The 27,698-nt window shown below is 46.3% G+C and overlaps 1 protein-coding gene across 2 annotated transcripts in view; it reads left to right on the top strand.

The window, feature by feature from the left end:
* Window positions 1-27,698, top strand: part of SNX29 (sorting nexin 29) — a 581,450-nt gene that overhangs the window by 103,725 nt on the left and 450,027 nt on the right. For both annotated transcript variants that reach the window (XM_090279147.1, XM_090279146.1), the window contains 2 exons: window positions 3,262-3,337; window positions 4,930-5,012. In XM_090279147.1, coding sequence (XP_090135273.1) covers window positions 3,262-3,337; window positions 4,930-5,012 — 159 coding nt within the window. The remainder of the gene's footprint in view (window positions 1-3,261; window positions 3,338-4,929; window positions 5,013-27,698) is intronic.

Below are 27,698 nucleotides of genomic sequence, written 5' to 3'. Positions count from 1 at the left end.
GGATGTTTTGGTAGCTAAGTCTAGGGAGAGAGAAAGCAGCAGAGAAAGGGACCCTGAACACAGAATTATTATCCTTCTGAATGTTTGAAGAGGTGGTTCTGTGGATCAGGGCTGTGATTTTGGCTGAAATTCTGGGGTTAGGGAGGGGCTCAGCTAAGGGAGATGCCAGGCCAGGGTCTCATGAGTCCCTGAGAAGCAGGAGGATTGGATACCGTCATTCCTAGGGCATGTGTTTGACTCGCAACAGAGTAAAGCATCCTCACCTACCAATGTCTCTTTGAGGCTGGAAGGGAAAGAGCCCCAAAGTTCTCTTCACCTGAGAATGACAAATGGAGGACAACAAAGCTCTGTGACTCCTCACTGCACACGTGAAACCTGTACTGCTGCGGCCCTCACTGCGGGTTCTGCCTGTACTGTTGGGTTTAGCAAGTGCAGAGGCAGTTCTGATGGATGCAGTTCACTGGAACCCTTAGGTCTTAACCACCCCTCTCCCATCAGGATGTATGTTGTTCAGCTTCTCGTCCTGACATTGGGTCTCTTGGGTTGCGTGCTGAGAGTGAGGGTGGTTTCTGGTACCATTGTTTTGACCTGAGATGGCTGATTTCAGAGCTTTGCTCCCAGGGACTAAGTTTACTGTTTGGAATATCAGGAAACTAGTGGCCGCAGGGCCTGCATTGTGTGGTTTCTACCAGGAGTACTTAGGACTCCGGGTTTTCTTTGCTCCTTTAGTGGGCGATCCTGCTGTGCATTAGCACTCTTCTAGGCTCTGGAGATTCAAAGATGAGTCCCTCTTGGAGTTTTGTACGCAAAGAGGAGACAGGGAACATCATTTTAATCAGCTGATGTAAAGGAGAAAGGAATGAATGGGTCAAGAGTGTACCTTGAGTGCTTTCACCGCTCTGTTCTAATCCAGCCTTATCTCTTGCCTGGGCTGTAGCAAAGGGGCTTCCCTATAGCTCTCTCCACTTCTGTTCCTGGCCCCTGACCCCATCCATTCTCCTTTCAGCAGCCAGAGTGATTTTTTTAGAACATAAATCAGTTTGCCTTATTCCCCTGCTCCAAACCCCACTTAGGATAAAATCTAGAATCCTCACCGTGGCTGCCGAGGCCCCAGCTCCCCCCAGCAGCCTCATCTTCTCCCATTTCCCTGTGGCTCAGTGTCCCACATGCACTACCCTTCCCTTCCCGACACCAATCCTGCCATCACTTCAGGCCTCACGCTGCTCCTGCCTTGCTCACCCCGCCTAAGCGCGTCCTTCAGGTCACAGCCCAGGTGCTGCTGCCCTGGAGAAGGCTCCTTTGCCCCACTGCCTGGGCAGGCCAGGCCTCGTGATTTATGCTCTTGTAAATCCGGTGTGTGTGCATTGCTCTCTATTTTTGTGATTATGTTTGTGATGATGTATTTGTTTGATTGCTTGATAATACCTCTGCCCTACTCCCCACTGGTTTTGAGGTCCATGAACATAGGGACCATGTCTGTCTTGATTCAAGTGTGACCTTGACTCTGGCCAGAGCCAGGCTGACAGCTGGGTTCAGAAAGCCTTTACCGAGCAGTGAGGGGATGGATGCTGTAGGTGGGGGTGTGGGCATGCTGCAGGGAGTGGACCTCTGGCAGCTGGAAAGTGATATCTGGTGGGGGACACAGTGTGGACAAAGGAATAGTGGCAGGAATGTCAGGGACCTGTAGGGGGAAAAGCAAATATTTCAGATCAGCTGATGAGAGAGACAGAAGTGGGCAAGGGCTCAGCTCTGTCACTGGGCAGACCTGGGTTCAGATCCTCGCATTTCAGCTATGTGGTTCTGGACAGGTAACTTCAATCCTTGAGGTCTGTTTCCTCATTTATAAAATTAAGACAATAGTAGTACCTGCCTCAGAAGCGACCATGGGTGAGTGAGGTGGTCTGCATCTCTGACTGCTCTGCGGCTCTGGTGCCTCAGGCCACTGCAGCTGTAGCCGATCCTGGTCGTGTGTTAGGAAGGGAAACCCACTTGGGACAAGTCTGCATTGTGTCTGGGCTGCTGGTGGGTGATGTTGACCTTTGCTCCAACTAGGGGGTTCTATGTGTATCCGGGAGTCCTCTCATCCTTGCTTCATGGAGCAGTCTGACAGCTGTGTGTGAATCAGATTAGAGAGGGTAAGCCAGAACCGAGGTAACCTGCTGCAAGGGCCCCTAGAAGATATCAAGCCTTTGAACTAGGGTGGAAACGGTTTATAAGCAAGGAGTAGCAGATAATAGGGTGGAATGGGCAGGTCTTGGGCACTGCTTAGCCCAGGCAGAGCCCGCATTCTTAAACTAACCAGAGAACCAGGGAGCAGAGAAGGAGAGGCGGCCACGTAGACACTCCTTCCCCTTCAAAGTTCTTGAAAGAGGAAGGAGTCCGTGGAACAGCTTGTTGGTGGCATCAGGGTGAAAAAAGGTGAAAAACCCTTTTCCTTTAGAATTATCTTAGTTCAGCCCCTCAAGAGCTGGGGAGTCTTGAGCAGGATGAAGTGGGCATAAGCTGAAGGGATGATACAGAGGAGGCTGGGATGGATGGCTTAGGGCACCAGATGTGTTCGCTTCCATCTCTGTCCCCTGTTCCCATCCAGGCCTGCCTTTGTGCTGGGCCTTGACAAGCCAGAAGTTTCTCCAGTGAGCAAACGTTCTGAGTGAAACTGCCTTTAATGTCACCATCTAGCTTACAGGATATAAAAAGATTTGTATTTTTTCCTGCAAAGAGACTTGAATAGCAGCTAGTGCATTTATGAAAACCTTTAGTGCCTCTTGATTATTGTTTCTAAAGATTATTTGTGGTCTCACTTCTTCCAGATGCCTTTCCCACATGCCACTGAATGGCCGGCAAGTGGCTTTTTAGATATCAGCAGTCACTTTATTTTGACCTGAGCAGACAGTCAGTGATTAGACTGTGCTGCCCTCTTGTGTCCATCTTATTCACTACAGGCAGGAGCTGTTTTTGTCTAACTGCTGATTTGTCATTCCCTGATTCAGAGGTTGGCTCAGAATATGGACTTCATGGGTTATTCCAGGTGGTTAAAGTAAAAAATGTTAGGGCCTTCTATTAGTGACTGATGCAAAATCTGAGATTATGCCCCTCCCCGCCCCCCAATGAAGCCAGTAGCAGATAAAAATCTAGTGTACCGATGAGAAAAAAATTTCTAAGTCAACTGGTTTAGCAGATGAACCAATCTCTCTGCATTGTATCTTTGTCTCATGGAGAAATGAAATGAAAGCAGAAACTGGACTTTCTCTGTGTTCACAGATGCCCCCCTCGGAAGCCTGGAGAATGGGACAGGACCTGAAGACCCTGTTCTCCCAGAACCTGGACCTCGGTACAGGTCAGTATTCAGATACCAAGATGCCTTAGGGATTGAATTTTATTCGGCACTTTATTCTTTTTTAAAGATAGGTGGGCACCTGCTAGGATTGAAGGGCAAGGCTTCATTTGTGTCCAGGTTTAGTCTTAACATCACAAAGTGTGAAGTTGTCAAGGGTTGAAGAGCATGAGAGACTCTATAAGCAACAGGATTTGTTAAGCTTCACTTGCATACCACCTTTACTATGTATACTTTTGGGGACATATATGGGTCCCTGCTCTGTCACTGTTTGCTAATTTTAATATTTGATGACAACTGAATAATTAGTATTATATAATATTTAAGCTGCTTAGACAGCATCTATTTGTGAAGTGTTTAGTCTGACATGTAGTAGTAAGTATCATGTCAGATTTTTTTCAAATTAAAGTATCTCAGAGATTTTTGAGTTGTCCAAAGTTATTGGCTGTTTGGTGGCAGTGAAAAGTCTCTCTTATGTATGATCCTTGTTGCTGTTACTGTGTTTCTCTTCTTTCTCTGTATGGTTTAATTTGGTGTTTCAGGGCGATACCATGTCTGCATTTGCACACTTAGCTCCAGGCTGGCAGTCACTGTTGCCCCACACCATGTTTGGTGCTGTGGTCTCTCCCCTAGTAGAGGGGCTCTGCTCTCTGAAAATGATGTTATTGGTAGGGGGCTTATACCAACTAGTATAATTTCAGGAAGGATTGGTGCCCTGGACCCATCCAGGACTCTGAGTCCTTTTTGCTGTTTATCTTAGAAAAAAAGAGAAATGCAGCATTAAATGAAAAAGATCACTTGTAACTCTTAACTCTACTTCATGGTTGATATTTTAGACCCTTTTCACCTAGTGGTACGTGTGCATGTGCATGTGTGTTTTAACCATGTTACGACCCTGCTGTTTTCATGAAAGATGTGTTATTTTTCCATGTTGCAAATTCTTTGTAAATATGCAATCAGTTCTCATTATTTGTGGTAGTTACATTCTATAAAGTGCTATGAGAACTGAACCACTGCTCCTAGGGGAAATGCAGGGCTAGGTTCCTGCGAGCCTCTGGTCACAACATTTTTGTCAGCCAGTCAATACATAACTTTGTCTTATGCCACCTCATTTAACATACATTGTTGATTTATTGACATTGAGTTCATGACCAACAGCAGTGTAACCCATGCTTAAACAGAAGGTTACCTACCATGTATTTTCCCCACAGTGGATATCAGAGCCTTTTTGTCATTGGGAACACCAGGCAGCACTTTAGCACCATGCTTGGGGGCCATTTTAAATAGCAGAATCACCAAGAAATGTGAAAAATGTGGCACTAAATAACCCATCAGAAGGACACATTAACAGTATAATAGTCTGGGGAGGTGAGCATGAAAGCACTGTGAATATTAATTTGGGGATTACAAATAAATTTTAGTGAGTGGGTGAATTTGTCAATAAATAATTGCAAACAGTGAGGATTTCAAAGGGCTGCCTTCTATTCCTTCTAGTAGTCATGCCTGAATAAACTTAGCGCCAGTTAGTTTTTTGAATGGTGAGGTTGTACGTTTTAAGTGGCGAATGTAACTTCCTTCTGCCTGCCTTTTCCCAGTGTGGAAGCCGGTTCTCCAGGCCAAGGAAGCCCTCTGAGCAGCCTGTTACCTTCTGCCTCCGTGCCGGAGTCGATGACAGTCAGTAAGTACTTTCTGAGTTGCCTCCACCAATACAGGGATGACCTGTGGGCCTGTATGTCATGGCAGTGCCTTTGTGCTCGCTCCTACGTGACTGTGGACTTTGCAGAGTGCCTGTGTCCCTGGTCATGGACTTGAAGTGTGAGCCATGGTCCATACATGATGCTTGGGCTTATGCACATTGTCAAGGACACACTTCAGGAGTGGAGCAGGCCTGAGTGAGAGGGGAATCTTCTCTTGTTCAAGGTGTTGAGGTTTGTCTCCTGCAAGGCTGTCAGCTACAGAGGAACCCTTTTGGTGGGTTTCCTTTGTGGCTCTGGAGGAGTCATCCCTGTAAGTAAGGAACTTGTGTCTCTCACAGATGAATGAAAGTTGCAAGTGATCAGATTCAAATTGTTTCTAACTCACCACCCAGAAAAAGTATTAGAGATATAGCAATTAAGAGTAGGTTCGAGCGGCTTTATGTAATAAAGTGTGAACCAGCTGTGTCTCAATGAGATAGAAATATCCGTCCAGAGGTGGGCAGGCTGGGCTGGTGTGTGGATTCATGGTCATCAGAGTCCAGGACCCTATCTTGCTTTAGAGCTCAAATGGCCGTTTCAGCTCCAGCCATCCTGTTCTCTCCCCAGGTATCCGGAAGGAGTGGGGCCGAAGGAAAATGTCCTCCATTCCCCTAGACAGGATTCAAGGGTCTGAACTTACATAGGGAAAAGAAGTTATAGCCTCTGATGGAAATTTAGCATTTTCTTAATTGTGAAAGTAGCAGCAAACCATAGAAAACGGCTAGAAAATGGGTGACCGTTTTACTGAAAGAAGTCATAGGCACCAGCAATAGCTGTGATGTGAAAAAATCTCAGAATTTCATTTCTGCTGGAAAATATGGTAGTTTTTAAATGTCATAATAAAGAACCCTATCTATTATTATGCCAGTTTTGGTTTTTACATTTTGGTAATTCCCATTCCTGTACGACCAGTTTGCTTTGTAATCTCGTCTCTTATTTTATGTATTATAATTTGAAACATTTTTCCTGAGAAGAAGCCCATGTGCTTCACCAGACTGCAGAATGGGCCCTTGGTACAAAAAGGTGACGCCCTCCCACTCTGCTGTCGGAAACCTTCCTAGAAGGTGCGCGCTGAATTCCAATTGGAGGGCCAACATACGTTAGCCCTGGAGCCTAGGAAGCAATGTGCCCCCCACCTCCAAATTAGGGTTTTCATTGCGAAGGAGGGAAGAGTGGTGGCGTTTGGGAGAAAACCAGTGTTTTGTGATTCAAGGGCGAAGAAGGAGATGAGTCGATGCTGTCAGGTTGGTGTGGGGGGGAATGACCTGCCTCACTTTGTGCAATGAAAACGTAGTTTCTCAGGGCACTCCGCAGCCTGGAATTCAGCCGAGCGGGTGTTTGCGGATCACTCAGGATGTGGGGCACGCAGGCTAGGAGAATGCTAAGGTTGCTGGTTTCAGGTCAAAAAAATTTTTTTTTACTCATGGTACTATTTAATTTACCCTGTAATTTTTTTGAACATATGCTTAAAAAACTTGAAAGTCTTTATATAAAAAGGAAAGTTTATGATTACTGTGACTGGAGAGCCATAATGAGTTGACTTAAGTAGCAGGTAACTGTAAAAATAAAGACAATGAAAAAGAAACAGTGTTATGAAGTGGCCGTGATGTTGCTGCCCATTCTCAGTCGTGATTGTGACCGTTGTTGAAATGAGAGGCCAGTGGTGAGAAGCATGAGAAGGGTGTGGAGGCGGCCCTTGTGCTGCCCCAGATAGTTTTCCTGGAAGTAATGGGAAGGATTGGAGAAGGGAAAGGAAGCTGTCTGCCCTGATCATGTTAATTAGTGCCTTGCCTCTCCGGCACCTGGGGTGCTCTCTCTCTATGTGGGTACACCTTGATGTGGAGGGATGAGACTTGATTCTGGCTCTAGGTGCATCCACTCTAAAGAAACCGGTTTTTGCCTTATGTCCATTTGTTTTGAAAAGGACAGTGACCCTGAGCCTGGGGACACAAATAGCAGGTTTTGTGGGCACCTCGTTCTAGGCACATTTGTAGAAGTCCAGGCAACTTCATGCACCCCAGCAGGTACCCAGCATTATGCTCCCTGGGTTGAGGTCCTGCCCTCTCAGGTAAGGGCCAGCTACCCTTTGGGGTTTGCAGACATCACGGTCTGTGGGTCCCCCTCTGCCATTTTCTGTCTTTGAGGAAAGTGCCGGCCCTGCCTGTGCATCTTCACTAAGGACGCTGCTCTGAAAACACCCGAGTTATGCTGAGGGCAGGGATGTAAACTTTTTCTTATTTTTACTTATACATTCTTCTAAAAATGTAAATCCAGTTTTATTTCTTATCTTTGGCAAGTAGAGACATATTAAGAGTTTACAATTGAATCTTTGAGAACATAGGTCACTATGTCCGTATTTTGACCCTCGATATTTTGTATAACGTGGTTTGTGCAGATAATTTTGTGTATATGGGGGGCTTTGTTTTCTGAGGTGGTGTAAATTTCAGGGAGCCTAAAGGGAATAGCATTGTCATCTGTCCTGTGTGTACTCTGGATGAGAAATCAGGATTCTTAGAAACTTTGAGTGGAGGGGGGTTTTGACTTGCATACTCCCTTCCTTCCCCCTCCTCCTGGGCTGTCTGGCTCGGTAGGGTGTGTTAGTTTGCTCGGGCTACCATAATAAAATACCATAGATTAGGGAGGCTTTATTTATTTCTCATAGTTCTGGGGACTGAAAGTCCAAGATCAAGTTGCTGGCAGGGTTGGTTTCGGTTGAGAGCTCTCTCCTTGGCCTTTTCTCTGTGTACACCATCCCTAGTGTCTCTTCCTCTTATAAATCTTGTGCACTAGGGCCCTACCCTATGACCTCATTTACCTTTAATGACCTCTAAATCCCTCCCTCCAAATATTGTCACACTAGGGGTTAGGACTTCAACATGTGAATTTTGGAGGGATATAGTTCAGTCCACAACAGAGTATCTTCCAGGAGCAGTGTCCCTGAGTGACCCAAATACAGATTAAGAATTGCATCCCAGCATGTGACACACAGGATTCCACTAAAGAGATGCTCAACTCTCACAAACCCCTGAAGAGCCTAGCAAAGGAACCCCAATTCTATGCTACCCGAAGCAGTGAACGTTTCCCTTACGGCCCGCCACGTGGCTTCTCTGCCTCATTTAATAATCTGTGCAGGTGGCTGCCTGGGCACTGTCCTCCAGCTAGAGCTGGTATGCTCAGTCCTTGGTGCCTGGGGTAACTGACAAGTCCTCTGCCAAGCAGCCTCCACCCTGGGATGTCTCTGAAATGGCAAAGGGTTTTGTCCTGGGGTTTGGGGGCATGTATCCTTACTATTGTTTAGCGCCCAAGAGAAGACAGTGCGACCAGACCCACTGTACTGCTGTCTCTTTCTACAAGGCCTGTTGGTATCTAAGAAACCATGGAAGCCCATTATGAAAATTTAATCATCCAGTGAAGTAGTAAAGACAGTTCGAGCACACCAAACACCCATGATTCTGCCTCAGAGGCGCTTTCTGTTTCTGCAGTTCAGTTTGTGGGTGTGCAAGTTGCACCTGGTTGGACTTGCAGCAGGCCTGGTGCTTGAGGGGCGCTAAGCTCTCTCATAGCCAGGAGGGCACGCTTAGAACAGGTGGCCTGGGCCGGTGCCAGTTCCAGCTGGGTGGTCTTCAGCCTCTCGGTGCCTTGTTTTGTCTACACAGAAGATGGGGTGAATACCCATATTGGGTGGTCATTGTGAAGATTAACTGTGATGTTCTTAGAGGGTATTGGGATCAGAGCCGAGTCAATAAATAGTAGCTGTTATCAATGTGCTGATTTGTATTCTGCTTTCCTAACATTATATCATAGTCACCTTATTGTCCTCCATCTCTTGCCCATCCTGTTGAATGACTGCGTCATATTCTATCACTTGATTTATTACAATTTACTAGATTATTTTTTTGGGGGGTGATGCATTGCCAGGTTTCCTTTTTTTTTTTTTTTTTTGCAGTGAGTTTCTTTATTGTAAAGAAAACATGAGAAGCTCTGGGCTTGCAGTAAGTGCATTTTAAGAATATTGCTCATTGTTATTGTTTTCTGCTTAGTTGCTTCTTTGGGGTAAATTCCTGGTTTTGGGCTAGTGGACCGAAGTGCAGGCCTGCCTTTATGGGCTGCCTGTGAGAGGCCAGTCTGTGTTCCGAGTTAGTGTGTGGCCAGTGGTGTGACAGCTGCCAGTTTCTTCCCACTTCACCAACATTAGGCGCTAACATTGAAATACGTTCTTGCTACTTTGAAAACCGGGAAATGGCACTTTGTTGCTGTGTGACTGCATTCCTTCAGGGGCCACTTCTGTCCACACTCTTGCTGAACATTTGTTTTCCTGGTGTGAGCTGAGTTGTTGGTTTAGTCTTTAGCGTTGCTCTCCCCTTGAGTGTCTGCCTGGTTAGGAGAGGAACATGAGAATAGGAGGGCTGGGACCAAGACAGGCGCTCTTTGCAGCGCATGGAGCTCTGTGGCTTGTGGGGGAGGCTGGAAGCAGGGGCTAACAATAATAATATTGTGTAAAAATATAACCTAGTAAAGTAATAATATGCTTTGGCAGAGTTTATATGTGCCAAGGATTGTGCTTAAGTGTTTAAATTTACATTTTCTTATTTAACCCCCAGCAACCTTTGAGGTGCAGATAACATTATTCTTTTTGTATAAGAAAACAGAGGCTTAGTAAGGTTAAATAACTTATCCAAGACCTCACAGCTGGGATATCATTCAGCAAATAATTGTGGAGCACCTACTGTGTGCCAGGTGTGTTTCCTAGGGAGATTAAGTGGTGAGGTGTGTGAGGAACCAGGGTTTTCTGCTCCAAAGCCTTCAGTTCTTCCCATTTGTGGACTACCTAAGGGGACCGTTCCACTGTCCCAGCCCGTGGGCACAGCCTTGCACCAGCCGTGGGGGAGCATCCAGGTCTGAGGGCTGTGCACTTATTATTACTTTTTTTTTTTTTTAAATAAAGGAAGGAATTCTTTTGAGTGAAAATACTAGGTTTTCAGGAAGAGCATACCAGACTTGTTTATTTTCAGGGGTACTTTCTGCTCTGAGCGCTGTAGTCTGCATGTTTGTATCCTTTCCCAAAATTCATATTTTGAAATACCCAATGTAATAGAATTAGGAGTTGGGACCTTTGAATTGTGATTAGGTCATGAGGGTGGAGCGCTTATAAGTAAGACCAGTGCCCTTCTAAAAGTGGCCCTACAGAGCTCCGTTGCCCTTTTCACCATGTGAAGACACAATAAGAAGTCTATGACCCTTCAGAAGAGATCCCTCACCTGTCCGCACTGGCACCCTGATCTTGGACTTGCAGTCTCTAGAACTGTGAGCGGTACATTTCTGTTGTTTATGAGCACTCATCTGTGGTGTGTCGTTAGAGCAGCCTGAACGGACTGAGGATTGGAGAGGCATGAACACTGTAACCGGGACTTCTTATCTGTTCCAGCTGCTCTTTGCAAGTTGCTGCATCTCTACCTTCCAATTCACCCACTTGCACTAAGCCCAGAAATGCCCCAGGTGACAGCCAGGCTGTCCCAGCTTACTGTGCCACCTGGTAGAGGGTCCAGGAGCTAGCCCTAGTATCCTCTTTTCTCCATCACCACCTTTCCCCTTAGAATGCGTAAGTTTTGCAGCTCTTGGTGTGTTTTTCATTACACATGATTTAGGGAATTTTACTTTAGGTTATCATTTTATATCTACATAAAATAGTAAGTGGTGAATATAATTATTCAAATCTGTTGAATTTTTTTTTTTCTGTTTTGTCTCAAAAATCCTTGTCTCTTTTTTTATGAGACTAAAATATCTTAATTTTAACGGGTAAATAGAGAAGAAGTTTGCCTAATATTGATGTCAAAGAAAGTCGTATCCTTCTGAAGTGACAGTTTTGGTGGCAGTGCAGCTGGGCAGAGGTGAGAGGGGGCAGCCGAGTCGGAGGATACTGTAGACGGTGGTGAGTTTGGACTTCATTCTAAGTTCAGTAGGAAGCAGGCAGAGGATCTTAGGCAGGAATGATGTGATTTTCCCCACTTCTTCTTGCAAAGGGCAGGCTGTTTAGTAGTGTGGTCTTCAGTTCTCCTCCCTTTCTGCTGGCCCCTCCTTGCACTAGTGGTTCTTGAAGGCCTTGCTTGTGACTCTCAGGGTGGGGACTCCTGACAGTTCCCAGTTGGTGCCCTAAGTACCGTGTGTTGACACCCATAACTCAAAGAGATGTACTTAGTGCTACGAGAGAGCAGAGGAAGCGGGGTTCCTGGGGGTATCTGGAGCCTGCAGCCACAGCCACCTCCCTAGGGTCAAGCCCCGGCTCCAGTACTTCCCAGCTACATCTCACTCCCTCCTTCCTTTGTTATTTTTTCCAGACCTTGGGCTCTATTGTCATATTTGTAAGATAAAGATACTTACACTGGCATCTCAGGGCCATCTGAGGGTTAAGTGCACTAACACATGAAGGCAGGAGACTTGAGTGCTGAACAAGGTGTTATACGAATTGGAGCCTTATCAAGTAATTAGAAGCTTCCACAGGTGGTGTGAGCATCACCATTCTTAGTTCTTCAGAGTCAGGTCATTGCCCAGGGAGGCTGAGGACCAGGCCAGTGACCCAGGACGGTGAGAGATTCAGTGTGAATGTTCAGCATCATCTCACGATCTGTGGGTGTCAGGTGGTCGCATCACTCCAGAAAGGCCATTTTTTTCTGAAATCATTTCTGGAGATCCTCTTTGGAAACCAATTTTTGAGCCCATTCAGTAGCCCCAAGGGTTCAAGTTCTAAGCCATAGTAAAAGCCCAAACGCTTAGAATTCTAGAGCCTGGTCTCTCACATTCCCATCCTGGCTCTTTTCAGATGACCTCTGCTGGTCTTCACATATCAGATCCACCCCTAAGTTCATACCTGTTTCTGGGGCAATTCCAGATTTTCCTTCAAGGACTGCCTGGAAAAGATTAATGATATGACATCTCATTTATTTTGCCTGCTGTGAACCAGGCTTTGTTTATATTATCACTTAATTTTCACATCACTCCTGCCAAGTGGGAGTGTTGGCCTTGCTTTATAGTTGGAGAAACAGAGGCTGAGGGAGGCTGTGGTGGAGACCCCACTGCCAGGATGTGGGGGAGCTGGATTCATATCCCTCCCTCTCTCCTTGCTGTTCCTGGAAACCCACAGCTTCTGGAATGCTCTGCCCTCAGAGGAAAGCATTCTGGTCTGATAAATTGTCCCTCTTCAAAGAGGTTTTCCTTGTCTGAGCACTGTTTGAAAGGGCTTGCCCCCAACTCCCTGGTCATATCGCCCGCTCAGTTTCTCATGTCTGCTGACTTCAGGCATCTGCAGCCCTTCTGACGGAATAGACTCTTTGTTTATTTCTGAGTCTCCCCTGGAATGTAAACTACTTGAGGACAGGCACTTTGCCTGCTCTTCACTGCTGTGTTCCTGCTGCTTAAATCCTGCCTGACATGGATTTGTTGCTCAAGAAACTTTAATTGGGGGAAATGAAGGAATGCAGGAATGAACTAATATTTATTCTAGTTCCAGCAAGCAGGAAAAATTAAAAATGATCCTGTAGGAATGAATTGAAAGTGAGTCCCCCGAGGGCAGGCTTACATCTGTTGCTGTTTTAAATAATTTTCTTCTCTTACAGTTACAGTTGAGGTACAATATTATATTAGTTTCAGGTGTACAACCCAGTGATTAGACATTTGTATAACATGTGAAGTGATCATCCTGATAAGTCTAGCACCCATCTGACACCACAAATGGGTATTTTGCAGTATTTTTGACTATATGCCCTATGCTGTACTTTACATCCCTGTGACTATTCAGGGCACATCAGAGAAGGAAAACTCTGACTCCAAAAAACCTCCGCTGCCTTGCGGCATACCTCTTCAGGGGAAAGGCTAAGGGAGTAAACCCCGACAGAAAATCCGGAGCCGGAGTCCCTAAGGCGGTTTGACGTTGTAGTCAACACCGGCAACTCCTGCGGCGCACCTGAAGCCAAGCTGTATTGACTCCGTCTTTCCCTTGGACCCTTCAGCTGCGAAGAGAGGGGGGGTCTGCTGCATGGGCAACAGCAGACCCTCCATATCACCCTGCCCAGGCTCTGTAGCTTCAGCTTCGCTGGAGAGGACACTCCAGCGTCATCGCAAGATGTCGATTCAACACGGGAGGAGACAGATACCGTGTCACTCCCGAGTCGGACTGCACAGCCATTCTCGGCGGTGCAGATAGACTCTTAAGAAGCTACACCATCGTCTCTCGAGACGGACGGCTGCCAACGACGACTATTCTGTAACAACCAATTTGTACTTATTAATCCCTTCCCTCTTCTCACCCCCCCCCCCCAATATGACAGTTGTCAAAGTGTTCTTTGTGTTTGTGAGCTGATTCTGGTCTGCCTGTTCTTTACGTTGTTTTTTAGATTCCACACATAAGTACCTAATCTCGAAAGTACCAAATGCCTTATTTTTACAAAATACAAAATATGCTACAAGAAACGCCCTTCTGTCTTGTAGACAGAATATGTAAGGTTCTTATTTTCTTATCCATTCAGCCACTCTGTGTCTTTTTATTTGAGCACTTAATCCATTTGCATTTAAAGTTTTTGTTGATAGATATATATTTATTGCCATTTTATTATTCATATTTTTTGATTTTTTTCTTCTTAAAAAAGTCTCTTTAACATTTCTTATAATGCTGGTTTGGTGGTGAACTCCTTTAGCTTTTTCTTGTCAGGGAAGCTCTTTGTTCTGTCTTCCAATTCTAAATGATAGCCTTACTGGGTTGAGTAATCCTGTGTAGGTCCTTGCTTTTCTTTTCTTAAATATTTTGTACCAGTCCTTTCTGACATGCAAAGTTTCTGTTGAGAAATCAGCTGACAGTCTTATAGGAGCTCCTTTGTAGGTAACTAACTGCTTTTCTCTTTTTGCTTTTAAGATACTTTTTCTTTAACCTTGGGCATTTTAATTACAATGTGTCTTGGTGGGGGCCTATTTGGGTTCATCTTGTTTGGGACTCTCTGTGCTCCCTGGACTTGTATCTGTTTCCTTCACCAAGTTAGGGAAGTTTTCCATCATGATTTTTTTCAAATAGATTTTCATTTCCTTTCTCTCTCTTCTCCTTCCATGAGGCAAATGTTGGTACTCTTAAAGTTGTCCCAGAGGCTCCTTAAGCTTGTCTCACTTTTTTGAATTCTTTTTCTTTTTGCTGATCTGACTGCGTGTCTTCTGCTTTGTTATCTTCCAAATTGCTCAAATGTTCTGTGCTTTATCTACTCTACTGTTGATTTTCTGTAATGTACTATTCATTTCAGTTATTGTATTCTTCCTTTCTGACTGCTTCTTTTTTTATGTTTTCCATCTTCATTTTTATGTTTTCTTTCTTTTTGTTGAAGTTCTCACTACATTCATCTACTCTTTCTCTAGGTTCATTGAGGATCCTTATAACCAGTGCTTTGAATGCTGCATCTGGTAGCTTGCTTGTCTCAGTTTTGTTCTTTTTCTGGAGTTTTGTTTTGTTCTTTCATTTGGGACATGTTTCTTTTTCTCCTCATTTTGGCAGCCTCCCTGTGTTTGTTTCTGTGTATTGGGTAGAGCTGCTACACCTCCCAGTCTTGGTAGGTGTTTTGTAGGGGCCAGTGGCATAGCCTTCTCCATCACAGGAATTGGGCACTCCAGGTGCTCCATCATCGCTGTGTGGTCTGTGTACACCCTTCTGTTGTAGTTGAGTGTTGATTGCTTTTGGCACATCAATGGGAGAAATTTACCTCCCAGGTCAATCAGCTGCGAGGAATAGCTGTGACTACAGCTATGCAGTATTGACTCCACAGAGCAGGGTCCCTACTCTGGTGCCTGCTGAGTCTGCCCCTTGAAAGTGTTGCTCATGGAGCTGGTGCTTCCAAGTGGTCTAAAGCTATCTACCAGTTGTGCTGGCTCTGGGGCTTCCTGGGATGTGCAGGGCAGGGTCAGCCCACTGCCTGTGCCCAGGGCCTCCCCACATGAACTACAAAGTGATCTGCATATGACTGCTACTTGTGCTGGGCTTGGAGGTGTCTGGGAGAGGTCAAGCTGTGAACTAAGGTGGGCTCCAGCTAGTGCCAGGCGTGGGGCTGCTTAGCAAGTGGTATGGGACACGCCAGGCCCGATGCTACTTGTGTGAGGTTTGTGAACCTTTGAGAGATTTTAGGAAAGTATGCAGCATGGGTCAAGACTGGCTAATTATATGGAAAAGCCATTGGAAAGGGCTTGGGTGGCCCTGCAGGTGGGGTGGGGTTCGGTCTCAGGAAATAGCAGGCTCAGGCCAACAGTGTGAGTCAGGTTGATGGAGACTCAACTATGGTGCTGCCTGCCAGGCTCTGTTGGGGGAGGGCTCAGTGCAGGAACAATGGCTTTAGCCAGCACTTCTGTCTGGGAGAAAGGTGCCCTTTGGTCCTTGCCATGGAGCCAGACAATTCAGTTCCTCCCCTATGTCCCTGGCTCTGATAGTGGTGGGTCTCTTGACCGATCTATGCCTCAGTTTCCCTAAATGTAAAGTGGAAGAGGTTGTCCTCAAGGATTCCTTGTGTTTCTAATCATCTGTTCTGGGAAACAAGTCATGATAGCCACATTCTCCTTTGCAGTAGTTACAGAGCCAAGTTGTAGAAGTCTAAATGTCTCTAGTGTCTTCCTGATCTTGTTAGTTTTGTTCTGATATCAAAGGCAGGCATCTTTGTTTTCCCCTGCTGACTCTTCTTTGCAAGTGTGTTGACTGTTGAGTTGGCTTTGACCTTTGGCTAGGTGAGCTAGTATCCATAAACACACTGGCTTTGACATTTGGCCCATGACTTTTTCTACTCTAGTCCAGGTGTTGGCCAGTGTAGGAAACACAATTGGTTTGAAAGAGGTGGGATGGTATTCGTGTGAGCGCCTGGGCTCTTGTGGCCTGCTTGGAGAAGACAGTGTCTCATTGGAATTGGTAAAGGTGAATAAGCCTTCTTTGTGAAAGGCAATATCATCTTCAGGTTTTAATTTTCGGTGGCCAGACAGCCCTTGCGTTGTCACTGCCATGTTTCTATCCTCATTGCTGCTAGAAGATTGACATGTAAATCTTTTCTGTACTTTATGTAGTCTTTATTTTTGTACTACTCAGGTGTAGGTAGCCATGGATGGATTTGGTTAAGAAGGCAGCCTTTAGGGGTGGAAAGAACACTGGGGTCAGGCATGCTATTCAGGAGCTATGTCACCTTGGGCAAATGCCTTAACTTCTCTGAACTTGGTTTTCCAATCCATGAAATGGAGGTAACATATTGGAGTCTTATGAGGTATATGAAGTGTCTAGCACAGAGCCTAGAATATAATGTCTCAGTACCTCATTGGAAGTCCATAGGTCCAGAGACTTCAGAAGCCTCTCTCAAGTATGAGAAATGGCTGGTATCAGGGGTGCTGCCAAACTTCAGATAGTGCACAGGACAGCCCCACAGCAGAGAACCAGCTCCAGGTGTCACTAGTGCTGAGGATGAGAAACCCTGAATAGGAGAAGGAGGCAGTGGGGTTATTTTCCAGGAACCATATTTGTTTTAGACACAAAATTAAACCACCTGCCTCTTGCATGGCTCAGGGAATGAAATTTAGGAGAAAAACAATCCTAAATGAAATGATAGATCCCAGAGAGCATTTGTCCTTGTGTGTGGGTTTGGGAGGGAGCTGTTCAGTTCCATCACCCCTGTAATGAAAATGATTTGGGGGGGGGCTGTAGGTGCATAAGGATAAACACTTGTAGAATGTATCAGAATAAGTGATCTCCACCTGAGAGCCACAGAAACATTCATATTCAACATGTGAGCTCATTGGTGCTGTTTTTCTGGAACCTATTGAAAACTGCTTTAGTTGGTACTTATTGGTATTCATGTAAGGCTCACATCCCTTCACTTCCTCTTTAAAAAATGAGTTTCTACTCTTGAATTAATTAAAAAAAAATTATTTATTTTTTCTATTACAGTTGTCCCACTTTTTACCCAATTGCTCTCCCCCCACCACGCCTACCCCTTCTCCCTCTGTCAATCCCCACCCCGTTGTCCATGTCCATGGGTCTTTCATACTTGAATTAATTTCTTTGATTATTTCCGAGCTATCAGTTGCAGGCAAGTGGCTCAGACTGTCTGCTGATTGCAGGAAGAGCAGCATTTGGGCCACCAGGGGGCGCTCTGGCCCTTTCTCTGCTTTGCTCTTGCAGCTGTGGGATTTTGCTATCTCAATTTTTGATGTCCAGCTGCTGCTGCCCTATTTTAACAGTGAGGTGGGGTGGTGGCAGGGAGCAATGGTCTTTTCTAGGTGAAAAACATCAATCCTGTACAGAACATTATATTTTCCATTATTATAATTATAGTTGTACGTTGCCATGACTTTGAAGGGGAGGTATAGGTGTGTCTGGTCCTCTTTTGAAAAGGAATATACAGCTAATTAGAAAATATTTCTCCTTTGTTATTGCTTTCCATGAGCTATAATTGATTGTCCATGGATATTTATTCAGCATTTGAAATCTTTTATCATTGTCCTCTTTTTTCTTTTTGGGAGGGGGTGGTGGTGGCTAGAGAGTGAGGGGTAGTGGAGAGAGGTGAGCCCAGATAATCAACATGGTTGTTTCCTTTTGATTTTGCCTCACTTGTGATCTTGAGCCAGGGCAGAGAGGGCCAGAAAAAAAAAATCCTCCATTGTCACTAGGTCTTGTTGAGCAAGTCCTTTTTATTTCCAGCTATTATTGGAAGGTATTCTCAGTACTGGGGAGGAGGTCTGGCTCGTTGCCAGGCAACGCAATTCCAAACATTGGGCAGCTTGAAGAGGGCTGCAGGAATGATGGAGGGGGAGATGGCATGGCCCAGCAGCTGGCCAGTCGCCTGGCTGAGGGTTTGATGATATATTTTTTCAGAGGAGATGGTAAGGCAGCGGCTGTTACCCTGGTGGCCCTGAGCCCCCTGCCCCTTAACAAAAGGGAGTGAATCGAATTTATGTAGCCAACACAAATCATCAAGTTGGGCAAGTGTCTTTAAAGGAGAAAATTACTGGTACAGGACAGGGCCTGGCCCAGAGCGGTCTGCCTCAGGCCAGCTGTAGTGTGTGGGTTCTTGACTTCAGGTAGGAAAGATGTTGTAACATGATTCCAGGTGACTATGAGGATACATTTACTAAAGCTGGGGATGGTAAAACAAGAAAGGGCTTAGTATAGAAGAAGCAACAGGAGAGCCGAGGCTGGGCGGCCTTAGCTCACTGGGAAGTCAGAGAGAGGGGGGCTTTAAGAACAGGTTTGGGGGATCAGCCTGGGATAAGCTGCCAGCTGCTGGTTGCTTTAGAGTTTAGGAGACACTCGCCTCTGAAGAAATAAGTGAGGGAAGAAGAGGGGACAGGAATGGTGTGGGCTGCTCCCCAGAGGGAGAGCACACACCCTGGATCCTTTGTCTTGAGGCCCCTCTCTCTCTCTCTCCCTCATCTTAACTGAGGTCTCATGGGAGGGTTCCTGCAGAATATTCGTCAGTTCTCCAGGTGTGCCCTTTCAGGATCCTGGTCCCCATTGATTCGTCAGTGACAGGGCAAGGAGTTATTAGTCATTGCAGTTGGTTCTGGAGTCATCTATCTGGTCTTGCTGCTTTTCTGGGCCTGGAGCTGAAACACAACTGAGGCCTAGATGTTATCTCCAGGGAGGAAAGGCCAAGGGCAAAGAGGTTACCCTGGGGGAGAGGTCCGTGTTTTCCAGTTTTGCCCCCTGCCAGGCACTGGGTCTTCCACCCTGGTGACCACCTGCACCTGCACCTGGCTGTAAATTCCTCTGCCATTGTGTTCAGCTGTCTCAGTTTCTGTATGCCACTTACCAAGGAATTTTCCTAGCTTCTTACTATTCTGTCTCAATTAAACCCTGAACATAGTCAGGTGCTTCTTGGGGTAGTGCTTCCTATCCTGTCTCATTACCACTGAATTTTCTCTACCAGACCTTGAGTGACTGACTTGGTAACTGTAACGTTCCAGATGGAATTTAGATGTGTCTCACTTTCTTACTGCTTTTTTAATTCAATACAGAAACACTTACTGAGCATCTGCCACATGCCTAGTCCTGCTTTAGCTACAGGGGAGTCAAAGGTGAAGGAGATCCAGCTCCACTGATCAGAAGCTCTAGGCCTCAGTTTCCCTAGCATCAAAACACAGTTATAAGAGCCAGCATCATAGATTGTTAGGACTAAATGAGGTAATACATACGTACAGGTGGGGCAAAAGTCAGTTTACAGTGTGAGTATGTGAAAGTTTATTTTTGTATTATTTCTTATTAACTATTCCATTATTTCCCATATGAACAACTGTAAACCGACTTTTGCCCCACCCTGCATAAAGTGCTTATGCCAGTGCACTCAGTACTCGGTACACGTGTGCTCTTTTTATGCAGATCCTGCCCACAGGGAGTTTACAATCTAGTGAAAATAAGTAGCATTGGTGATAAAATACAGAAACAAAGAATGGTTGGGTGGGGAAAAGGAAGGCTGCTGGGTCACGTGAGAACGATGTATTCTTTGTTGCCTGTGGGCAGCGTGACCTCTGTAGTGGTCTGCCTCCCACCCTCCCCTTGTGTGGCTTCCCTGAGGTGGGAAATCCTAACTAGAGGTTCAGATCACATAGGACAGCTTCACTCCTTATCTGGAGCCACGGGCGCTCTAACCTGATGCTCAGGCTGACTTAATTCACATAGATGCTTTTTTCCTCAGTGCCCATGCCTGGGTGGGGGTGAACTGGTGAGAGTCAAGGGGGTGAATGTAACAGGATTGGGGCTGTGCAGAGAGTGTGGGAGGAAGGGCTAAGGGGTGGGTGCACTGACTTTAAGGAAGCCTTCACAGGGAGGGGGTGCTTGACAAGGAGAGGAGGACGATCCAGAGAGAGGGCAGCTGCCTGTGGAGTCCCCCTGGGAGACTAATACTTGGGGCTCCATCTCCAGACCCCCAGCCAGTCGGGGGGAGGGGCTGTTCTTACCAGCTAGAAGCACTTGGGGATGTGATGGTCTTGCCACTTCACTTGCTTTTCATATCAATCCCTGTGGGCAGAGTGGACTCCACAGTGCTGAGGTGCCCGGCCTTGCACCTTGCAGCTGGTGGGCAGAGCTGGGCTCTGTGGGGCTTAGTCCAGCCGGGCTGTTTTGAGCCTGCCCTGGAGACCCTGGCCCGGCCTGGTCCCCAAGGCGTTTCCAGGAGTGATTCTTTCAGAGTGACTTCCTGCTGCACGCTGGTGTCACTGCGAAGCTGTCCCTGACTGGTCATCCATGGGTGGAGCTGCATGAGCTTCCTAGGTCTCAGCACCATGTCTGTGCAGCTGGTTTTTTGTTTTTTTTTTTTAGCGAAACATGATTTTTTTTTTCTTTTTGGAATTTTATCCTTCCACTCGAGGCCTGTTGCATTTTTACTGAGCCCTCCTTAACTCCAACTCCTAATTTGCTTACAAATGTTTAGGTGAAGGTGCTTATTAACCCCTAAGCTAGGATTGACTTTTGGTCACTTCTGGTCTCGAGCTTTCTAGTAGTGTCTCTGTCTGTTTCTGTGTGTTCCTCTTTCCCCCTCCCCCTCCCCCCGCCTTCAGCCTGACACAGCTTATGTAATAGTTTCACGCAATTCAGAGCTGATCCAAAACAGGCTTCTCGCTCAGGGGATGAGGCACCGCTCAGCTTTGTTTGAAATGTCAGCTTTGTTTGAAATGCACCAGCAGAAGAGCTGGGGCAGTATTGTTTTTAGAGTTGCAGCGGGGGCAGGTACTAGGTTTGAATTCAGGGGCTGGGGAGCCTGGCTGGGCGGAGCATCCGGGGGGACCGGGTTGCGTGCCTGTGCTGTATTATTAAAGGGGAGGGAGCGGTGAGGCTGGGAGAACCGGAGAGCACCCCTGACACATGGGCTTGTATTATGTGCCCTGCTTTCTGCTTTGTTTCTAACTTCCCTCTCTGGACACCCCCGTTTCCTTATTTCTGAAAGGAGGTGAATAATACCCGCCACTGCAGCGCTGCACACACTTGGTACAGTGGGCCTGACTGTTAAATGTAGGGGGTGCTTGTTATGTGTCAGTTCTAGCCCAGTTCTTTCTGTTTCTCTTCCTCCTTGGACTTCCGTTACCCCTCTCCCGCCTCAACTCCTCTCCCTCCTCCCCTGGATCTTACATATTAACTTTAAAAATTACTGTAAAATTTTTATTTTGTATATTAATACAGTTACATGGAAAAACTAAAAAGATACTAATGGGACACGGTAGTTTCTCTTCTACTCTCAATACAGCCACCCACAGCCCCCTCCCTCCCAGGACTTTGACCTTTGGAGTTCAGCATCTGGAAGAGCACAGCTGCCAGACTGAATAGGGGTCCAACGAACAGGGCACCGACACTTGCATTCGCCTGCCCCTCGCCCTTTGACAGACTGTGGCATTGGGTCATTGCATTGCCGTAGCACTGGGTGACTCTGGGTCTCTGCACACACTGGCAGGTTCATGTGCCCTGGTGCTTTCTGTGCTAGTCCTTCTTCCTGGGACATCCTTCCCTGTCCTCCTTTCTGGCCTGGGTAGAGCTTATTTATTCTTAGTCGTTAACTCTTCCAGAGAGAGAGATATACAGCTCAAAACAGTAGCATTGTTATCAAAGCTGACTGGAAAACAGAGTTTTAAACCTGTGGGAAGGCAGCCTTGCAAACACTGTCTTCCCTGAGTCCACCAATCAGGTGGAGACTCACAGGGCAGCTACTGAGCCTACCCCGGGGACCTGGGGTCGGGTAGGGGAGCAGTGGGTGGGACTCACAGGGACTGAGCTGCGCATGTCCTGTTCCTTCTCCCAGGCTCCTGAGTGAGACAAGTTCCCCCGCCCTCCTGGAATCAGTGAGCAAGTGGCAGAGCAATCGGGGTGGGGAATTGGAGGGCACCTCTTCCTTGTGGAAATCGCAGGTCAGAGACTTGGCTGTTCCCCTCCGACACCGAGTACCTCACTTGGGAAGAAACATGTAGATTTCAGGGTGTTTTAGATATATGATCCTTGGTGGTGACTTTCCTGGGCTCTGTTTTCTGCAAAATTGGAACAATGACCTCTCCTCATAGATTTGCTGGGAACGTTTGATAAAATAAAGCATGTAAAGAACGGTTCCTGAACCTGCTAGGTGACCTGCCAGGTGTTAAATCCTTGATCCTCTTCATTGACACCTGGGTTTTATTTTATCATGCCCCCCTTCTCCTTGATCTTTCTTGAAACCCAAATCTCCTCTTCTCCCTGAAGCAAGGAAACTAGAGGCACATCTTTTGACTGGGGTGCATGTCTAAGTAGTGAACTTGGGTTTGGTTAAGGAAGGGCCAGTTAGCTGGTGCCACGTGGTCCTGAAGCTTTAGGTGACAGCCTGCAGCTCAGCATTTAGTGGCCCAGGATGTAGTGCCTCCTGTGTGTGGGGGCACATGTGCTGGGTGTCTGTGGGAGGCAGGTGTTGAGTAGGGGAGAGAATGCCATGGCCTAGGTGGGTTTCGATCTCCTCCCCTCCCCACATATACACCCTCCCTGCTGCGTTCTCTGGCTCCTTTAGGAGTTCTGAAGGCAGTGGAAGCAAGGAGGCCCCAGGGAACAGGAGATGCAGTTGCCTTAGGAGGCTGTTTTCTTGCCTCTGGGTTTCTTCTACAACACTCCCGTGTAGCTGGAGCCCTGCTGCCTCCTTGTCCTATGGTGCTCCTGCCCTCTTGTGCTCAGATTTCTGTATTCGGGAGGAAGTGCACCAGCCTGTGGTGCGCTTTTGCTTCAGGGAAAGCTCACAGGTCACTTGGGCTTTACTAGGGGAGAAAGTGGAGTGCCCAGACATGCCTGTGACTTGGGATTCCAGCCGCCTGTCCCCTGCAGTCCACCCCTTGCACCTGGCTCGTCCTGCGGGCTTTTATTTGGGGACTCTAGTCACCAGTCTGTTTCTCTGAAGTGCATTCTGAGCAGTGACCACCAGGTGTCAGGAACTTGGGTGCCGGGCACTGCTGGAAGCACTGCGTTACCTCCCTCGTCTAGCCTCACATCAGCCCCACCAGGCAGGCTGCTATTAGCCCTGTCTGCTTGATGGTGATTAAGAGGCTTGAGCAACGTCACACAGGTCATGCTTGATCGGAACTGTGGGACCTCACGTCCCAGCTTCCTAAGCTCCGTGCCTTCCTGTTTCAGGCTGTTCATAATTTATTCAGCCGTTCATTCAACAAATTCTGGGAACGTACTATGCACCAGGCTCTGTGATGGGCTCTCGGGCAGGGGGTCTCAGTTTTGGCACTGTTGATCTTTGGGTTGGATCATTCTCTGTTGGTGGGCTGTCCTGTGCACTCTGGCATGTTTACCAGCATCCCTGGCCTGTCCGCACTCGATGCCAAATGTCCCAGGGGTTGCAACATCTCCCTCAGGTGAGAACCACTGTTCTAGGGATATAGCAGGAAACATGGAGCTTGCATTCTAGTGGGGGAGCATGGAGACCACAACATAAATAAGTATATCAGGTTATGCTCTGTCCTCTGAAGCAAAATGAACAAGAGCATAGATGGACAGTGGCCAAAGAGGCTAATGTGTCCTGCTCTCTGTGAAGCCCCATCTAATAAGGCGACTTCTGAGAGGAGGCCTGCATAGAGTGAGGGAGAGGGCCAGGGGGATATTGGAGGAAGAGTGTTTCCAGCAGAGGGCACAGCCAGTGTGAATGGCCTGGGGTTTTTGGCTTAAGGAAAATGAGCCAGGGGCAGTTGAAAGGAAGGCAGAGAGGTTAGGGGTGGGGGTTGCTCTGACTTTTACTCTGAGTGAGGTGGGAAACCATTGGGAGTGACACAGTCTGACATATCTTCAAAGGGCCACTCTTTTTTATTTTTAAATCCTCACCTGAGGATATGCTTATTGATTCGAGAGAGAGAGAGACAGAGAGAGAGACATTGATTTGAGAAATATCGATTGGTTGCCTTCCATATGCACTCTGACTGAGGATTGAACCCACAACCTAGGCAAGTGCTTTGACCAGAATCAAACCCATGATCTTTTGATGTACACTATGATGTTCCAGCCAACTGAGCCACTCTGGTAGGGCAGAAGGGCCACTCTTGCCATTGGGTGGTGATTGTGTGGACTGGGGGACAAGGGGGAACAGCTAGTAGATGACTATCCCAGTCCAGGCAGCAGATGCCAGCAACTTGGAGGAGGCCCTGGGACTCTGCTTGAGAGGGTAACCTGTGGGGCTTTTCTGAAATTTAAATGATCAATACAATACCTGCCCAAGGTTAAAAGACCTGGCCCTAACCCACCTTTCTCACTTCTAGCCCTTCCTGGGACTGAGAGTGTGTTTCTCAATCTTTGAGCTATTACTTCTGTAGGTCAGAACTTTTCTTTAACCACCATTTCTTGAACCAGCACTTCTTAGAAATTATCAGTTAACTTCTGCTAGCATAGGGAGGGATTCTGGGCACTCCACTGGGCTGAAGGAAGTAACCTATTTTGTTCTTCTTCCTCAAGACTCTGTTTTTTGTTTTTTTTTAAGTATATTTTATTGACTATGTTGTTAAAGTAGTCCCAATTTTCTTTTTCCTTTGCTCCCCTCCACCCAGTGCTCCCCTTCCCTTTAGCAATCCCACCTCCATTAGTTCATGTCCATGGGTCATGCATATAAGTTCTTTGGCTTCACCCTTTCCTATATTATTCTTAACTTCTCCCTGTCTATTTTGCACCAACCAATTATGCTTCTTAATCCCTGCACCATTTCCCCATTTCTCCCCTTTCCCCCTCCCAGCTGATAGCCCTCCAAATGATCCCCATACCTATGATCCTATTCCTATTCTGGTTTGCTTAACTGGAATTTGTTTTTATTTTTTAGATTCAGTTGTTGATAGTTGTGAGTTTGTTGTCATTTTAATGTTCATAGTGTTGATCTTCCTTTTCTTAAATAAGTTCCTTTAACATTTCATATAATAATGGCTTGGTAATGATGATCTTCTTTAGCTTTACCGTGTCTGGGAAGCACTTTATCTGCCCTTCCATTATAAATGATAGCTTTGCTGAATAGAATAGTCTTGGTTGTAAGTCTTTGCTTCTCATCACATTGAATACTTCTTGCCAGTCCCTTCTTGCCTGCAAAGTTTCTTTTGAGAAATCAGCTGATAGTCTCATAGGCACCCTTTTGTAGGTAACTCTCTGCTTTTCTCTTGCTGCTTTTAAGATTCTCTCTTTATCTTTCACCTTAGGCATTTTAATTATGATGTGTCTTGGTGTGGTCCTCTTTGGGTCTAGCTTGTTTGGAACTCTTCTGTGCTTCCTGGACTTGTATGTCTGTTTCCTTTGCCAGATATGGGGAGTTTTCCTTCGTTATTTTTTCACATAGGCTTTCAATTTCTTGCTCTTTCTCTTCTCCTTCCAGCACCCCTATGATTCGGATGATGGCATGTTTAAAGTTGTCGCAGAGGTTCCTAAGCCTCTCCTCATTTTTTTTCAATTCTTGTTTCCTCATTTTGTATTGGTTGGCTGTTTTTTTTCTTCTTTATGTTCCAAATCATTGATTTGAACCAGTGTTTTTCCCTTTACCACTGGTTTTGTGTGGATTTTCCTTCATTTCATATAGCATAGCTTTTACTTCTTCCCTTATGCGTTTGCCATACTCAAGCATATCTGTCAAGTCTAAGCATCTTTATCACCAGTGTTTTGAACTCTGCATCTGTTAGGTTGGCTATCTCCTCATCTGTTAGGTTGGCTATCTCCTCGTCGCTTAGTTCTCCCACTGGAACCTTGATCTCTTCCCCCTTTTGGGCCATACTTCTCTGTCTCTTCATCTTGACAGGCTCCTGTGTTTGTTTGCCTCTGTGTCTTAGGTAGAGCTGTCACTTCTGTTACATTGTAAGGGGTGGAGCCTAAGGTATTCGTCAGTATGGGTGACCTGTTTCACCACGTTGTGGTGCTGTATGTGGGGGGGGGGTCTGAGAGGGAACAATGTCACTCGTTCAGCCTTTGCCCCTTTTCCAGGCACTTCTCCCACTTCTATATGGGACTGGTGCCTCTCAAGCTGTTGCCCTGGGCATCGTTCCCAGAGTGGGAGGGTCTGTGGTTGTTCTAGGACCATGGGGGCCCTTTAAGCAAGCGGACTCTACTGAGAGACCAGTAGTTTCTTCCTCTGCCCCAACCCCCACTGGTTTGCACAGTCAGAAGCAATGAGGTTTTATTTTCCCTGGCGCTGGAACCGTGAGCTGTGTGGTCTGGTCTGGTGCTGGGTGTGTTCCCTAGGTGTCCCTCCCTACTTTTTCAAACACGTGACTGCACCTTCTGCCAAAATGCTGTGTCGCCGCTGCCACCACTGCTGCCACCACTGCTGCCACCACACCGTGTCCTCTCCACTCGGGCTCCGCCCCTCCTACTTTTGTGGATGAGTGTTTCTTCTTTATATCTTTGTTTGTTGGACTTCCATGCAGGTTGATTTTCTGAACTTCTGGTTGTCTCTAGTTTTGAGGTAGTTGTATTCCTTCTTAGTTGTGGAGGGAGATGCAGTGTGTCTGTCTACGCCTCCATCTTGGCCGGAAGTTAAGACTTTGTTTTTTACCTCATCTAAATCTAGGCATCCTAAGGTAGGTTTTTTCTTTTTTCCCCACTTTGCCTTTCAGAAACTTTAGTTTCCCTCTCATTGTGTTCCTCCATTTAATCATTATGTATTGACCCCTATTTAATTTTAATCATTTTATATTGGCAATTTTAGTTAGTCACAGCTGTCCCTTGATAATAATGAAAAAGGAAAGTGTCCTCTTAATGTGTCCTTGTTTCCATTTATCATCTCTCCATGGTGTTCTTGGATCACTATTAATGAATAAATCATTAATTTAGTCATTCATTCCTAGAGGCGTGTGTGATTAGGGCCCTTCTAAAATGTGCTGAGAAAAAGATGAACTATAGTTGAAAAAAAAAAGACTTTTACTCACTTCAGTTTCCTTGAATTGGAAACTCACATCTCAGATTCTCATTCCAGGTGAGGCAGCGAAAAATCAGACTTGTTTCCTTAAAACTGTGGCTGCTACCTGGTCACAGACCATCCTGTAGTTATTTATATGCCTTGTTTGAGTCAAGATACGGTTTGATGCTTGTTGGCACGTAGATGCCAGGAAACCAGACACAAAGATCACCCTTGCTAGAGTTCTCAGAGGCCTGTGCTTTTAAAAATGTTCTTGCCACCCACATTGCCTGGTGGCATGGCTTCATCCGGAATTGCTCTAGGATTAGTTTTGGGTTGGGGCCATCAATTTCATTCACTGTAGTTTAAATGCTCTTTATAGCACATGAAATAATTGACGTATCTATCACTGTGAATACTGGAAATGTACTACATTTTTCTGTGCAAATCTTTGTTAAAAATAGTTGCTGACCCTTGTTTTTATTGCTTTATGTTGTATTCAGAGCATTCTTTGCCTTCCAGAGATAGGTCCAAAAGACAAATTACACTGAGGAAATTGAAATGGAAAGAATGCCAAAGATCTGCCCTCTTGCTGCATCCAATACCTGCTGGGAATGTTGGCTTGGTCGACTCTCCATAGGCCTGTTGACTTGGCTCTGAACTTGGACTGGCTTGCATTTTATGAAGGCTTCTTTTTGCTGCTTCCCTAGCTAATCAGTGCAGGAAGGAGACTGAGGCTTACTTGGGGAGTTTTTGGAAAGTCAGCCTCGTTCCTCA

This window comes from Furipterus horrens, unplaced genomic scaffold, assembly GCF_987537825.1.
Source record: "Furipterus horrens unplaced genomic scaffold, mFurHor1.1.pri manual_scaffold_5, whole genome shotgun sequence".
NCBI lineage: Eukaryota > Metazoa > Chordata > Mammalia > Chiroptera > Furipteridae > Furipterus > Furipterus horrens.
The sequence above is the reverse complement of the archived record's forward strand: the minus strand, read 5'-3'. Positions and strand labels throughout refer to the sequence as shown.